Source organism: Rhinatrema bivittatum, chromosome 2 (genome assembly GCF_901001135.1).
Source record: "Rhinatrema bivittatum chromosome 2, aRhiBiv1.1, whole genome shotgun sequence".
NCBI lineage: Eukaryota > Metazoa > Chordata > Amphibia > Gymnophiona > Rhinatrematidae > Rhinatrema > Rhinatrema bivittatum.
The window spans coordinates 481,155,578-481,169,887 of record NC_042616.1 but is presented as its reverse complement, the minus strand read 5'-3'; the positions used below and the strand labels follow the sequence as shown (position 1 = coordinate 481,169,887).

At 44.4% G+C, this 14,310-nt stretch overlaps 1 protein-coding gene across 2 annotated transcripts in view; it reads right to left on the bottom strand.

The window, feature by feature from the left end:
* LOC115085007 (leukocyte elastase inhibitor-like) overlaps positions 1–14,310 on the bottom strand; it is a 71,998-nt gene that overhangs the window by 12,245 nt on the left and 45,443 nt on the right. For both annotated transcript variants that reach the window (XM_029590513.1, XM_029590512.1), the window contains one exon: positions 11,907–12,049. In XM_029590513.1, the coding sequence (XP_029446373.1) occupies positions 11,907–12,049 (143 nt within the window). The remainder of the gene's footprint in view (positions 1–11,906; positions 12,050–14,310) is intronic.

The window sequence follows — 14,310 nt, the reverse complement described above, 5'->3', positions numbered from 1 at the left end:
CCACACAGTTTGCAGTAGAGAAGGACCGGAAGCACGCGCCGTTAGGCACGCATATCTCAAACCCTTCCATTAACTGAGTGAAGATTAATTTAAGAAGACTGGTAAGTATAGTTTTCAAAACTTTTTAGGCTTATAAAAGTTTGGTGAAAAGTGAAATTAAGTGATATATTCTTTAGAGTTTGTGTGTGTCTGAGGTAATAAGCAAGCCAGAGATACTTAATTCTAGTGTCTGTCTTTCCCACCCACTCAACCCTTGATTTTTAGGCACAAGACACTTTCTCATTGAAAATCAATCAGGGTCTTATCTAAAACATACTATTATACCAGCCCTTATTGAAAGTTTAATCATCCCCTTATAGGACACTAGCTGATTAATTACTAAATTCACCTGTAAATTTAAAGGACTCTCATTCCAACTCCCTTAGTATCCTACACGTAACTAGGAACTCAATAAAACTAAGATGAAGGCAGCAGTCCAGCAGCAAGAGGGGGCTTTCCAGTCTTTTGCATTGAGTGTCACATGTATGATTTCTTACCCGCGGGTGAGAGATTGTATGTGTGCACTCGGTGCAAAGAGCTCCTGGCTCTCAGGGAACAAGTCTGATCTCTGGAGGCTAGAGTAGCAGACTTGGAGGAGCTGAGGGAGACAGAGAGGTACATTGACGAGACCTTCAGGGACATCATAGTAGCCAAGTCCCAAATCCAGTCTGGCAGCCCCAATGCTGCCTTGTATCAGAAAGGTCTCCCAGTAGGAGAACATCACCATGGTGTAGAAGGAAGTGATCCTGTAGCAAGGACCTGCTCTCCAGGTGATGTATTGTCCTCTCGCACTGAGGACAAATCTCCCAGGGCTACTGCCCAGGAGGGAAGGGTTAGGCTGGCCATCATAGTTGGTGATTCGATTATTAGAAATGTAGATAGCAGGGTGGCTGGTGGACATTAGGACCGCCTGGTAACTTGCCTGTCTGGTGCGAAGGTGGCAGACCTCACGCGTCACCTAGATAGGATTATAGACAGTGCTGGGGAGGAGCCGGCTGTCGTGGTACATGTGGGCACCAACGACATATGAAAATGTGGGAGAGAGGTTCTGGAAGCCAAATTTAGGATTTTAGGTAGGAATCTGAAATCCAGAACCTCCAGGGTAGCATTCTCTGAAATGCTTCCTGTTCCACGTGCAGGTCCCAAGAGGCAGGCAGAGCTCCAGAGTTTCAATGCGTGGATGAGACGATGGTGCAGGGAAGAGGGATTCAGCTTTGTAAGGAACTGGGGAAACATTTGGGGAAATGGGAGACTTTTCCGAAAGGATGGGCTCCACCTTAACCAGAGTGGAACCAAGCTGCTGGCACTAACTTTCAAAAAGGAGATAGAGCAGCTTTTAAACTAGAACAAGGGGGAAAGCCGACAATCACTCAGCAGTGCATGGTTCGGAGAAATGTATTCTTGAAGGATACTAATGAAACAGGAGAGTTAGGGCATCCCAACAGAGAGGTTCCATTAAAAGCAAACATAGTTCATATGCCTAAATGTAAAAATTCACCAAAGCTAATGATTTCCGAATTATCCCAAACAACATAAAAGCAGGTTGTTAAGACAAGCAAAAACCACACTTTGAAATGTCTGTATGCCAATGCCAGAAGTCTAAGAAGTAAGATAGGAGAGTTAGAGTGTATAGCAGAAAATGATGATATTTACATAATTGGCATCACAGAGACTTGGTGGAAAGAGGATAACCAATGGGACAGTGCTATATCAGGGTACAAATTATATCGCAATGATAGAGAGGATCAACTTGGTGGGGGTGTGGCACTTTATGTCCGGGAGGGTAGAGAGTCCAACAGGATAAAGGTCATACAAGAGACTAAATGCTCAGTTGAATCTATATGGGTAGAAATCCCATGTGTGTTGGGTAAGAGTATAGTGATAGGAGTATACTACCGTCCACCTGGACAAAATGGTCAGACAGATGATGAAATGCTAAGAGAAATCAGGAAAACAAACCAATTTGGCAGTGCAATAATAATGGGAGATTTCAATTACTAGTCCAAATGTAGAAGGAGCGAACCCTTGCACATAAGCAAGTATCACACAACACTGGTGCAAGATCAAAATTTAATCACCACAATTTCTATGGTGGTTATTAACAATTCCAATGATGAAAAGACTCAATATTTATAGTGGCAACTCCATGCGTTCAAACGCATGGAGTTGCCACTATAAATATTGAGTCTTTTCATCATTGGAATTTTTAATAACCACCATAGAAATTGTGGTGATTAAATTTTGATCTTGCACCAGTGTTGTGTGAGATTTCAATTACTCCAATATTGACTGGGTAAATGTAACATCAGGACTTGCTAGAGACAAAGTTCCTGGATGTAATAAATTATTGCTTCATGGAGCAATTGGTTCAGGAACCAACAAGAGAGGGAGCTATTTTAGGTTTAATTCTTAGTGGAACGCAAGATTTGGTGAGAGAGGTAACGGTGGTGGGGCCACTTGGCAACAGTGATCATAACATGATCAAATTTAAACTAATAACTGGAAGGGGACAATAAGTAAATCTGCAGCTCTAACACTAAATTTTAAAAAGGGAAACTTTGATAAAATGAGGAAAATAGTTAGAAAAAAACTGAAAGGTGCAGCTGCAAAGGTTAAAAGTGTTCAACAGGCTTGGACATTGTTTAAAAATACAATCCTAGAGGTGCAGTCCATATGTATTCCGCACATTAAGAAAGGTGGAAGGAAGGCAAAACGATTACAGACATGGTTAAAAGGTGAGGTGAAAGAGGCTATTTTAGCAAAAAAAAAATCCTTCAAAAATTGGAAGAAGGATCCATCTGAAGAAAATAGGATAAAACATAAGCATTGTCAAGTTAAGTGTAAAACATTGATAAGACAGGTGAAGAGAGAATTTGAAATGAAGTTGGCCATAGAGGCAAAAACTCATAATAAAAACTTTTAAAAATATATCCAAAACAAGAAACTTGTGAGGAAGTCGGTTGGACCATTAGATGACAGAGGGGTTAAAGGGGCTCTTAGGGAAGATAAGGCCATTGCAGAAAGACTAAATGAATTCTTTGCCTCTGTGTTTACTAATGAGGATGTTGGGGAGATACCAGTTCCGGAGGTGGTTTTCAGGGGTGATGAGTCAGACGAACTGAACGAAATTACTGTGAACCTGGAAGATGTAGTAGGCCAGATTGACAAACTAAAGGGTAGCAAATCACCTGGACCGGATGGTATGCATCCTAGGGTACTGAAGGAACTCAAAAATGAAATTTCAGACCCATTAGTAAAAATTTGTAACCTATCATTAAAATCATCCATTGTACCTGAAGACTGGAGGGTGGCCAATGTAACCCCAATATTTAAAAAAGGCTCCAGGGGCAATCTGGGTAACTATAGACCAGTGAGCCTGACTTCAGTGCCTGGAAAAATAATGGAAACTATTCTCAAGATCAAAATCATCGAGCATATAGAAAGACATGATTTAATGGAACACAGTCAACATGGATTTACCCAAGGGAAGTCTTCCCTAACAAATCTGCTTCATTTTTTTGAAGGGGTTAATAAACATGTAGATAAAGGTGAACCGGTAGATGTAGTGTATTTCGATTTTCAGAAGGCGTTTGACAAAGTCCCTCATGAGAGGCTTCTACGAAAACTAAAAAGTCATGGGATAAGAGGCAATGTCCTTTCGTGGATTACAAACTGGTTAAAAGACAGGAAACAGAGAGTAGGATTAAATGGTTAATTTTCTCAGTGGAAAAGGGTAAACAGTGGAGTGCCTCAGGGATCTGTACTTGGACCGGTGCTTTTCAATATATATATAAATGATCTGGAAAGGAATACGACGTGTGAGGTTATCAAATTTGCGGATGATACAAAATTATTCAGAGTAGTTAAATCACAAGCAGACTGTGATACATTACAGGAGGACCTTGCAAGACTGGAAGATTGGGCATACAAATGGCTGATGAAATTTAATGTGGACAAGTGCAAGGTCTTGCATATAAGGAAAAATAACCCTTGCTGTAGTTACACGATGTTAGGTTCCATATTAGGATCTAGGCATCATAGTTGATAATACTTTAAAATCGTCAGCTCAGTGTGCTGCAGCAGTCAAAAAAGCAAATAGAATCTTAGGAATTATTAGGAAGGGAATGGTTAATAGAACGGAAAATGTCATAATGCCTCTATATCGCTCCATGGTTAGACCGCACCTTGAATACTGTGTACAATTCTGGTCGCCGCATCTCAAAAAAGATATAGTTGTGATGGAGAAGGTACAGAGAAGGGCAACCAAAATGATAAAGGGGATGGAACAGCACCCCTATGAGGAAAGGCTGAAGAGGTTAGCGCTGTTCAGCTTGGAGAAGAGACGGCTGAGGGGGGATATGATAGAGGTCTTTAAGATCATGAGAGGTCTTGAATGAGTAGATGTGACTCGGTTACTTACACTTTCGAATAATAGAAGGACTAGGGGGCATTCCATGAAGTTAACAAGTAGCACATTTAAGACTAATCGGAGAAAATTTTTTTTCACTCAACGCACAATAAAGCTCTGGAATTTGTTGCCAGAGGATGTGGTTAGTGCAGTTAGTATAGCTGGGTTCAAAAAAGGTTTGGATAATTTCTTGGAGGAGAAGTCCATTAATGGCTATTAATCAAGTTTACTTAGGGAATAGCCACTGCTATAAATTGCATCAGTAGCATGGGATCTTCTTAGTGTTTGGGTAATTGCCAGGTTCTTGTGGCCTGGTTTTGGCCTCTGTTGGAAACAGGTTGCTGGACTTGATGGACCCTTGGCCGAACCTAATAGTGCCCTCAACACGCAAATGCATGTTGATGGCCCTATTAGGTATTCCCGCGCGATTCAATAATAAAATGTGCAGCCAAGCCGCACATTTTACTTTAAGAAATTAGTGCCTACCCAAAGGTAGGCGCTAATTTCTGCCGGCACTTTCTCCCCAACATCTGACTTAATATCATGGCAACATTAAGTCGGAGGTCCCGAAGGGTAAAAAAAGTAAAAAAAAAAAAAAAAAAAAATTTAAATGGGCCGGCGGCTGTTGGGTCGAAAACCAGACGCTCAATTTTGCCGGCATCCGGTTTCCGAGCCGTGGCTGTCAGCGGGCTCGAGAACCGACGCCGGAAAAATTGAGCGTCAGCTGTCAAACCCACTGACTGCAAAAGCTCTGGGCCAAAAGGAGGCGCTAGGGACGCGCTAGTGTCCCTAGCGCCGCCATTTGCCCGTTTCTACAGGCAAGTGGCCTGTGCGTTCTCCCGCGGACTTTACTGAATCGGCCCGAGAGAGAGCTATAGAGGGATACGAGGCAAGGAGACAGAGGCATGAACACAATATAGAAAGAGAGTGGCATAACATCAACCAGGAAAGAGAGAAGGTCTCAGGAAGGCCCACCAATCTTAAGTACCACATAGAGCATCTGAGGACTAATTTCCAAACCTATCAGCTCATCGCAGAAGAGTATGTCGAGTTCTTAACATGAACTAACACTGCAGAAAGCCTTGAAGAAAAAGGCTGCCAACAGAATTTATACCAAATACGCCAGAGAATGGTAATGGATACCATTGACAGTGCAGAAGCAGATTACCCAATGAGCGAGATCGGCTCTCAGCATTCTTGCGCCTCTAAGTGTACATCAAAGTCTGCAAGGTCACATGGATCAAGGCACTCGAACCGTTCTCAAATCAGCTCCATCATCCTCCAAAAGAAAGCAGAGTCCCAAGCAGCTATGACACGCATACCGTACATTGAACAAGAAGCAGCTCTTAAAAGAGAAGGGCTCAGAATAGAAGAATAACAGAAGGTCGCTGCTGCTACAGCTACTGCCACTGCTGCTGCAGCTACTGCCACAGCTTCCGCTGAAGCTCGCAGAAAAGCTGAACTAGAAATCACCCTGGACTTATTGCGGCAGAAAAGAGAACATAAGAACATAAGAAATTGCCATGCTGGGTCAGACCAAGGGTCCATCAAGCCCAGCATCCTGTTTCCAACAGAGGCAAAACCAGGCCACAAGAACCTGGCAATTACCCAAACACTAAGAAGATCCCATGCCACTGATGCAATTAATAGCAGTGGCTATTCCCTAAGTAAATTTGATTAATAGCCTTTAATGGACTTCTCCTCCAAGAACTTATCCAAATCTTTTTTGAACCCAGTTACACTAACTGCACTAACCATATCCTCTGGCAACAAATTCCAGAGATTTATTGTGCGTTGCGTGAAAAAGAATGTTCTCCGATTAGTCTTAAATGTGCTACTTGCTAACTTCATGGAATGCCCCATACTCCTTCTATTATTCGAAAGTGTAAATAACTGAGTCACATCTACTCGTTCAAGACCTCTCAGAAGCAGCGGCCCTTGAAGCCCAAATTACGGTATTGGATGCGGCCCTGAACCAAGATGATAGGGGGGACCCACTCAGCTCATGAATCAGCAGGATACGACCCAACGGATGTTTGAGTATGTCATGGCTCACCCTCCAACCCACGCCAGCGCCAAAGTGTCACTTCCCTCAGAGCAATCCACGCATCATGGGAGAACACACTCCCCCTCACAAGTAGCTGGCTTCACCAAAGAAATCAGGCCTGGAACAGAAAATGCCATGAGTGCTGAATGCCATGGCAGTGATCTACCGGCTACAAACCCCACAGATGCATTGCAATAAACTCGTGCGCCAAGCACACACCCCAAGGAAAACACTTCCATGCAACCATGGATCCCAGCATCCCGTGGGGAGCAGGAATGAGAAAGAGCTAGGCAACTACACTCAAGAAAGGCTCCAATTGAGCACCCTGCGCCAAAACAGGAGACAATTGACCAACCACAGCCCGAGCCAATGTACAAAAAGGGTGACGTGCACAGTCAACCACAAGTCACCCGCCCATCAAGACCTACTGCCTTTCGGAACGAGTTTTCGGAAAGAGAAGACCTAGCAAGGTACATGACCCGCCGAGAATTCATAACCACAGGGCTCTATGAGTTCAACGACTGCCCTGAGAGTTACAGGGCATGGAAATCTGACTTCCAAGATGCTGTGAAGGATATGAGATTGACTCTGAAAGAAGAGATAAACTCGATGGTGAAATGGTTGGGGCATGAGTCGGTCAAACACGTAAAAGGATTAAAAAACATCCACCCATGTGATCTTTTTTCTGCGCTAAAAGAAGTATGGAGGAGACTTGAGCGATATTATGGGGACTCAGTTGCCATAGAGAACGCGTTGTTTGAGAAAATGGAAAACTTTCCAGAAATATCAAGTAGGGATAACCGAAAGTTGTAAGAATTGGGAGATCTCCTCCAAGAAGTGGAAACAGCTAAGGCTGAGCTCATTTATCTGAGTCTCAACCTCCTGGAAACACCACGAGGCACGAATACCATCATAAACAAACTGCCACGTGATATACAAGAAAAGTGGGCATGTCATGGTGCACAATACAAAGAAGACCACAAAGAGTACCCACCTTTTCAGGTCTTCACAAAGTTCATACGAGATTTAGCAAACCATAGGAACGACCCTAGCTTCTCATTCAGCACACGGGAAACACACAGAATCAGCCACCGAGTGGCCGAGAGGCCAACCGATAAGCACAGCAGCAACAGGAAGCCCATCTCTGTGCACAAAACATAAGTGTCGCCTGCAGCATCTACATCAGACCAACTCCCCAGTATGGATAGGGCAGAGGACCCAGACCGACAGTGCCCAATACACAAGAAACCTCACCCACTCAGAAAGTGTTGAGGATTCAAAGGGAAACCTTTAAAAGAACGCAAAGAACTGTTAGAGGTACAGAATTTGCTACCGGTACTGTTCTTCATTTAACCACATGGCTAAAGACTGTAAAATAGCTATTAAGTGTTCAGAGTGCAGGAGTAACCAACACGATAGCGCCCTGCACCCTGATGGGGCACAATTCCATCCTTCGGGAACCGCACACTCCAGTCCAAACCACGGTGGGGAGGGGAAGGCAGAACAAACACTAGAACCTGAAGTGATCCCCAAATGCACACAAGTGTGTGGAAGAAATAGCAATGGGAAATCCTGCACAAAAATATGCCTGGCTAGAGTGTATCCCAAGGAGCAGCCTGAGAATTAGTCAAAATGTACGTCGTCAAAGATCAGCAGAGCAACAGATCCCTGGCAAGGTCAGAATTCTTTGACTTGTTCGATATCCATGACCACTACTTACCGTACTGCCTCAAAACCTGCTCAGGAGTCACCCAAGTGACAGGGAGGAGAGCAAGCGGATATGTAATAGAGGCGATAGATGGCAAGAAAAAGTCAAACTTGCCCACGCTCATCGAGTGCGACCAGAAGCCTTACAACAGAGATGAGATTCCGAACACCAGAAGCCGCTCGATACCACCCTCATCTGAAGTCTATAATGCATCAGCTCCCACCACTAGATCCAGAAGCAGAAATCCTGCTGCTATTGGGCAGAGACACACCAGCACTGATCAAGGCCTTGGAGATGCGTGATGGCCCACCAGTCGCGCCCTACGCTTACCGACTCACCTTGGGATGGGTGATAGTCGGTGATGTCTGCTTGAATCGGACAAGGAGACAAAGCATTCAGGCATATGCTACGAGTGTCTTAGAGAATGGACGTCATACTCTACTTGAGCTATGTCCTAACCATCTAAGTACCAAGGAGATCTTAAGCTGCGAGGAACTGAATCTCAATTCAGCCACCAGTCGGATCACCCCCCCATCAGACGAAGAAGAACATCTAGGGGACTCAATGCTTCAAGTCACCAAGGATGACGACAAACCTGCTCTCTCTGTAGAAGACAGAGAATTCTTAAGAATTATGAATAAAGAGTTCTCTATAGACGAATCAAACAGCTGGGTGGCTCCTCTACCATTCCAGACACCCAGACCTCGACTCCCTAACAACAGAGAACAAGCACTCTCACGACTTATGTCGCTGCGGAGAACTCTGGAAAGGAAACCGGTGATGAAACAACACTTCATTAACTTCATGAACGACATGTTGGACAATAGCCACGCAGAGCTAGCTCCACCCTTAAGGGATAATAAAGAGTGTTGGTATTCACCTACCTTTGGTGTGTACCATGAGCAGAAACTGGGCCAGATCCGGATCGTCTTCAATTCCAGTGTGCAGTTTCGTGGAGTCTCACTCAACAATGTGCTCCTCATGGGACCTGACATGATCAACAACTTGTTAGGAGTAGTGATCCGCTTCAGAAAAGAAGCAGTCGCTGTGACAGATGACATCCACCAAATGTTCTACTGCTTTGTCGTTCACCAAGACTACAGAAATTACCTAAGATTCCTGTGGCACCGTGACAACGACATCAATAAGGAGATTGTGGAATACCGGATGCGAGTGCACGTCTTCGGTAATAATCCATCACCTGCAGTAGCCACATACGGGCTCAGAAGGACAACCCAAGAAGGAGAAAAAGAGTACAGCACAGATGCCAGACACTTTGTGGAAAGGGACTTCTACGTAGATGATGGACTAAAGTCCTTACCTACTGCAGAGGAAGCAATCGATTTAATAAGGACGACACAAGCAATGCTGGCAAGCGCAAATCTAAGGCTCCACAAAATAGCCTCCAATAGTCCTGAAGTAATGAAAGCATTTTCTTCAAATGATCATGCCAAAGACTTAAAGAACTTGGACCTGAGAGTGGACACACCTCCTCTCCAACAAAGCCTTGGGTTAAATTGGGATCTAAACAGAGATGTCTTCATGTTCCAAGTCTCAACCCAAGACAAACTGTACACTCGCCGAGGTGTTTTGTCCATAGTCAACAGCCTGTATGATCCACTGGGGTTTGTGGCTCCAGTCACGATACAAGGAAGAGCCTTGTTAAGAGAACTCTCATCAAGTACCACTGAGTGGGACACCCCACTACCTCAAGCAATGGAGCCAGAAAGAGAAAAATGGAAGAGCTCCCTAAAAGTGCTTGAATAGTTCCACATATCACGCACTTATGTCCCAATATTGCGCAATACAACCAGCCGCAAAGAGATCTGCATTTTCTCTGATGCATCTGTGAAGACCACAGCTGCAGTGGCCCTTTTGAGAGTGACAGATGCAGAAGGGATAGTGTGTGTAGTCTTCAGCTTCGGCAAAGCCAAGTTAGCATCACAGCCTAACTACACCATACCAAGTCTGGAATTATGTGGAGCGGTGCTAGCAGTGAAAATAGTGGAGTCAATAAAGGCTGAGATGGACATGCAAATTGATGCTATCCATCTTTACATGGACAGCAAAGTAGCACTGGGCTACATCTACAGCCATGTATACGCTCAACTCTGGGGTTCAGCCACTCAGACCCACTCCGACTGTGGAACCGACTTCGTAGGAACCTCTAAAGAACCGAACATTACCTCTGTCATTCTTTTAATGCAAAGGACTATTAACATTGCTGTGCCACATGGAGACTTTGACGGCAGTGAGCTCTACAGGCGTCGATGGAAGAAGTCCAACAGCTTGCCAACTCCCTTTGGAGTCGTTGGAAGAAAGAGTACTTGCTAACTCTCCAGTATCGAAGCAAGTGGCAATCCAACAAACCCAACATCCGAGAAGGTGGCCTCGTCCTTCTCAAAAACAGCCAAATTCAATGCAACAGCTGGCCTCTGGGACTCGTCGTCAAGACTTATCCCGGAAATGACGGACGCGTTCGCAAGATTGAATTAAAGACTATGAACCAAGGTACAGCCAAGATCTTCTACAGGCCCAGCAATGAGGTGGTGCTCCTCATGCCGCACGAAGAGACTTGAACTCCGTGGACCATTGTCCACTCCAGAGACTCTTTCTCTCTTTGTGTTGTCTGTCTTTCATTTCAGCTTGGTGAAACCCTTTCAAGAAGACGTCGCCTGGATGACAGAGACCGAGATGATCGTGAACATCCCTGAACATCGAAAGATCCAGTTATAATGATCTTTACACTGTTGCATGATGATATAAGAACTGATATAGTGGTATCTTGCGATACCAGACGGGGAGTATTCTGTCCCCAGCAGTGGGTACATGTTTGAATCTGTATATACATTGCAGTTTAACTGTGTCTAGTGCAGACCTTCCTTCCGAGGACTCTTAATATTGAAACACCTTTTGTAACCCATGATAAAAGTCTGTGAGCCCTGCCTTTAAGAGGAGCTTTGCCCTTAAGAGAAGCTCCCTCCTTCTTTTACTTTCTCTCACTATCAGAAGAGCTCGAATGCCCCTCAATCTAACTTGAGTCTTCCTAAGTGCCCTATTGCCTCAAGGGCCTGCCCTTCATGCTCCCCCTGTGTCACATGGGTCCTAGGCTCGCTGCCATTGGACCTTGCCCCCTGTCCCCAGCTTGTGGAGGCGTTTTCTGTAACAGCTCTCTAGGAGAGTTTCAGTCTTGCCCATGCGAGCTTCAAAGCCAGCAGCACTTTGTAAAGCCCTGTGAAACGATTTATTTATTTTATTTATTTAACAGCTTTTTTATACCGACATTAAAATAGACATCATATCGGTTTACATCTTAACAGTAGGTGGAAATTACAAAGAACAGGGGCGGGGGGGGGGCTTTTTTACATTCTTATCGCTTTATTCTAAAGATGAAATCAGCCTCAGAACCCTCTCACCCTGCAACCCAGAAACTCCATTCTCCCCTCTCCTACTTATCTCCAGCTACGAAGATCTTTGCCTGAGGCTACACGTTTGAGATACAACAATTGTAAATAGAATCTACTTGTACAATAAATAATTTCAAACTTAAAGAATCTTTGTCTTGAGGACTGATTGGGAAGAAACATTAGCTGTCTAGATGAGAAAACACGTATGTTTTTATTGAGCCAGAACAGTTGGTATAAAAAAAAAGTTAAATAAATAAATAAGTAAGTAAAAGTGGGGTGTCCTTATTTCCATATTACCTTTGTTATCCTGAATGGCATTTCTACGGTGTCTTCCTCTTTGAATTTCTGAGCCCAGTCTCCTTTAAAGTAAATGGCATTCACCAGCACAAGTTTGGTTTTATCGTTAAGTGTACCTTCAACCAAAAGATTAAGGATTTTCCCTGAGGAAGAAAAGTATAGTTACCAAAGGAACACATTTACTACCATTGCTTTGCTATCCAAGTCCATTTTCATTGGTGTTCCTAATTAATCCAGCATACCGGCCTCCATGTTAGCTTGAAATTGAATCAAACATAGTAAGTGAGAACTCCATAGCACAGGATTAATTATGAACACTGGGTTTTACTTTTATTTCCCCTGATGCAGGCATAACCAAAGCATCAGCTTATGTCAGGAACTGGAATATATGAGAGTACATGATTCCTTAGTATTAGTACCAACATCACTGAAATTATTGTTCAACCCGGAAGTCCAACAGAGAAATAGCCATGCCAGAAAGAGTACCATGGATCATCGTTCCAAGGAAGTCATGCTTCTCACTTAAGCACTGTATGTGCAGTTTAGAGACTCTTTTGGCAAGTTGAAAAATACAAAGATTCACTGGAATTTTGGGGCGTATGATGGACATTGAAGAGAGATACTACAGCTAGTAGTGCGTATTCCATCTCTGATACCCTCTTTTTCATCAGCTATAGCAGTTATGGTGCAATGGGTTCACACATTCTCTGGAGCTTTAGTTTAGTAATGGCATTTATTCATTTAGATTGGAGAAATTACTTACCTGATAATTTCTTTTTCCTTAGTGTAGACAGATGGAGTCAGGACCAGTGGGTTATGTGTTCCTCTGCTAGCAGATGGGAGATGGAATCAGATTTCAAAACTGATGTCACCCGAGATATACCCCTGAAGTGACTTCAGCTCCTCAGTATCCTCCTTGAAAAACCATTGTAGATATATATCTTTGCATAATCAACTTGATTAAACTTCTCAAACTTGATTAGACTGATTTAACTGGTTTCAAAACTGGAGACCGCCAGTGCACTCAACTAAGTTAATGCTGACACCAAACTAACTGTGGGTGTCTTGAACTAGGGGTAGGCAATGGCTTACCTGTATTTGTTTAGTCTCGAGGTTCGCTTTTCGGGGTCTTCCTTCTCTTGGGCAGCCGCAGGCGGGATGCTGAGTCCATCTGTCTACACTAAGAAAAACAAAATTATCAGGTAAGTAATTTCACCATTTCCTATCATGTAGCCAGATGTAGTCAGGAGCAGTGGGATGTACAAAAGCTACTCCTGAACAGGGCGGGAGGCTGCACGTGGTCCACTTAGTACTGCCCTTGTGAAGGATGCATCTTCTCGGGCCTGAACATCCAGGTGGCAGAACCTGGAGAAGGTGTGTAGGGAGGACCACGTCGCTGACCGACAGATCTCGGCGAGCGATAGCAGTTTGGTTTCTGCCCAAGATACTGCCTGGGCCCTAGTAGAATGAGCCCTATCCTGCAGTGGTAATGGCCTTCCTGCCTCTACATAGGCTGCCTTGATTACTTGCTTGATCCAGCGGGCTATGGTTGCCTGCGAGGCCGCTTCTCATTGTTTCTTCCCGCTGTGAAGAATGAACAGGCGATCCATTTTGCGTACTGGTTCTGATCTTTCCAGATATCACACAAGGAGTCTGCCGATATTTAGATGGCGAAGAAGGTGTGAGTCTTCTGAGTCCTTATGTTCATCCAGAGATAGTAGGGAGATGGCCTGGTTCAAATGAAACTCGGAAGCCACTTTCGGTAGGAAGGAGGGGACGGTGCGCAGCTGTATGGTTCCAGGGGTGAACCTAAAGAATGATTCCCGACAGGATAGTGCTTGTAGCTCAGAGATGCGACAAGCTGAACATATTGCCACCAGGAATACTGTCTTCAATGTTAAGAGGCGTAGTGACAGACGTTGGTCTGAAGGAAGCCCCCGCTAGGAAGTCTAATACCAGATTGAGGTTCCATAGGGGCACCAGCCACTTTAGGGGTGGCCGAAATTGCTTAACCCCTTTTAGGAAAAGGGTCAAATCTGGATGAGCTGATAGACTGATACCGCTCACTTCGGCTCTGAAGCAGGATAGGGCTGCTACTTGGACCTTGAGGGAGTTGAGAGACAACCCCTTCTTCATACCGTCCTGAAGAAACTCCAGAATCATGGGGATCTTGGCCGTCCTGGGAGTATCTCGCGATCCTCGCACCAGGCTTCAAATATTCTCCATAGCCGTACGTATGCCAGGGATATTGAGAACTTGTGCACGCGGAGCAGGGTGTCAATCACAGGCTTCGAGTAACCGCGATTCTTCAGGTGAATCCTCTCAAGGGCCACAAGGGAAAATCAAGATGGATCTTTGTGAATAATAGGGCCCTGCTGGAGAAGGTCCCTGTGTGGAGGTAGGC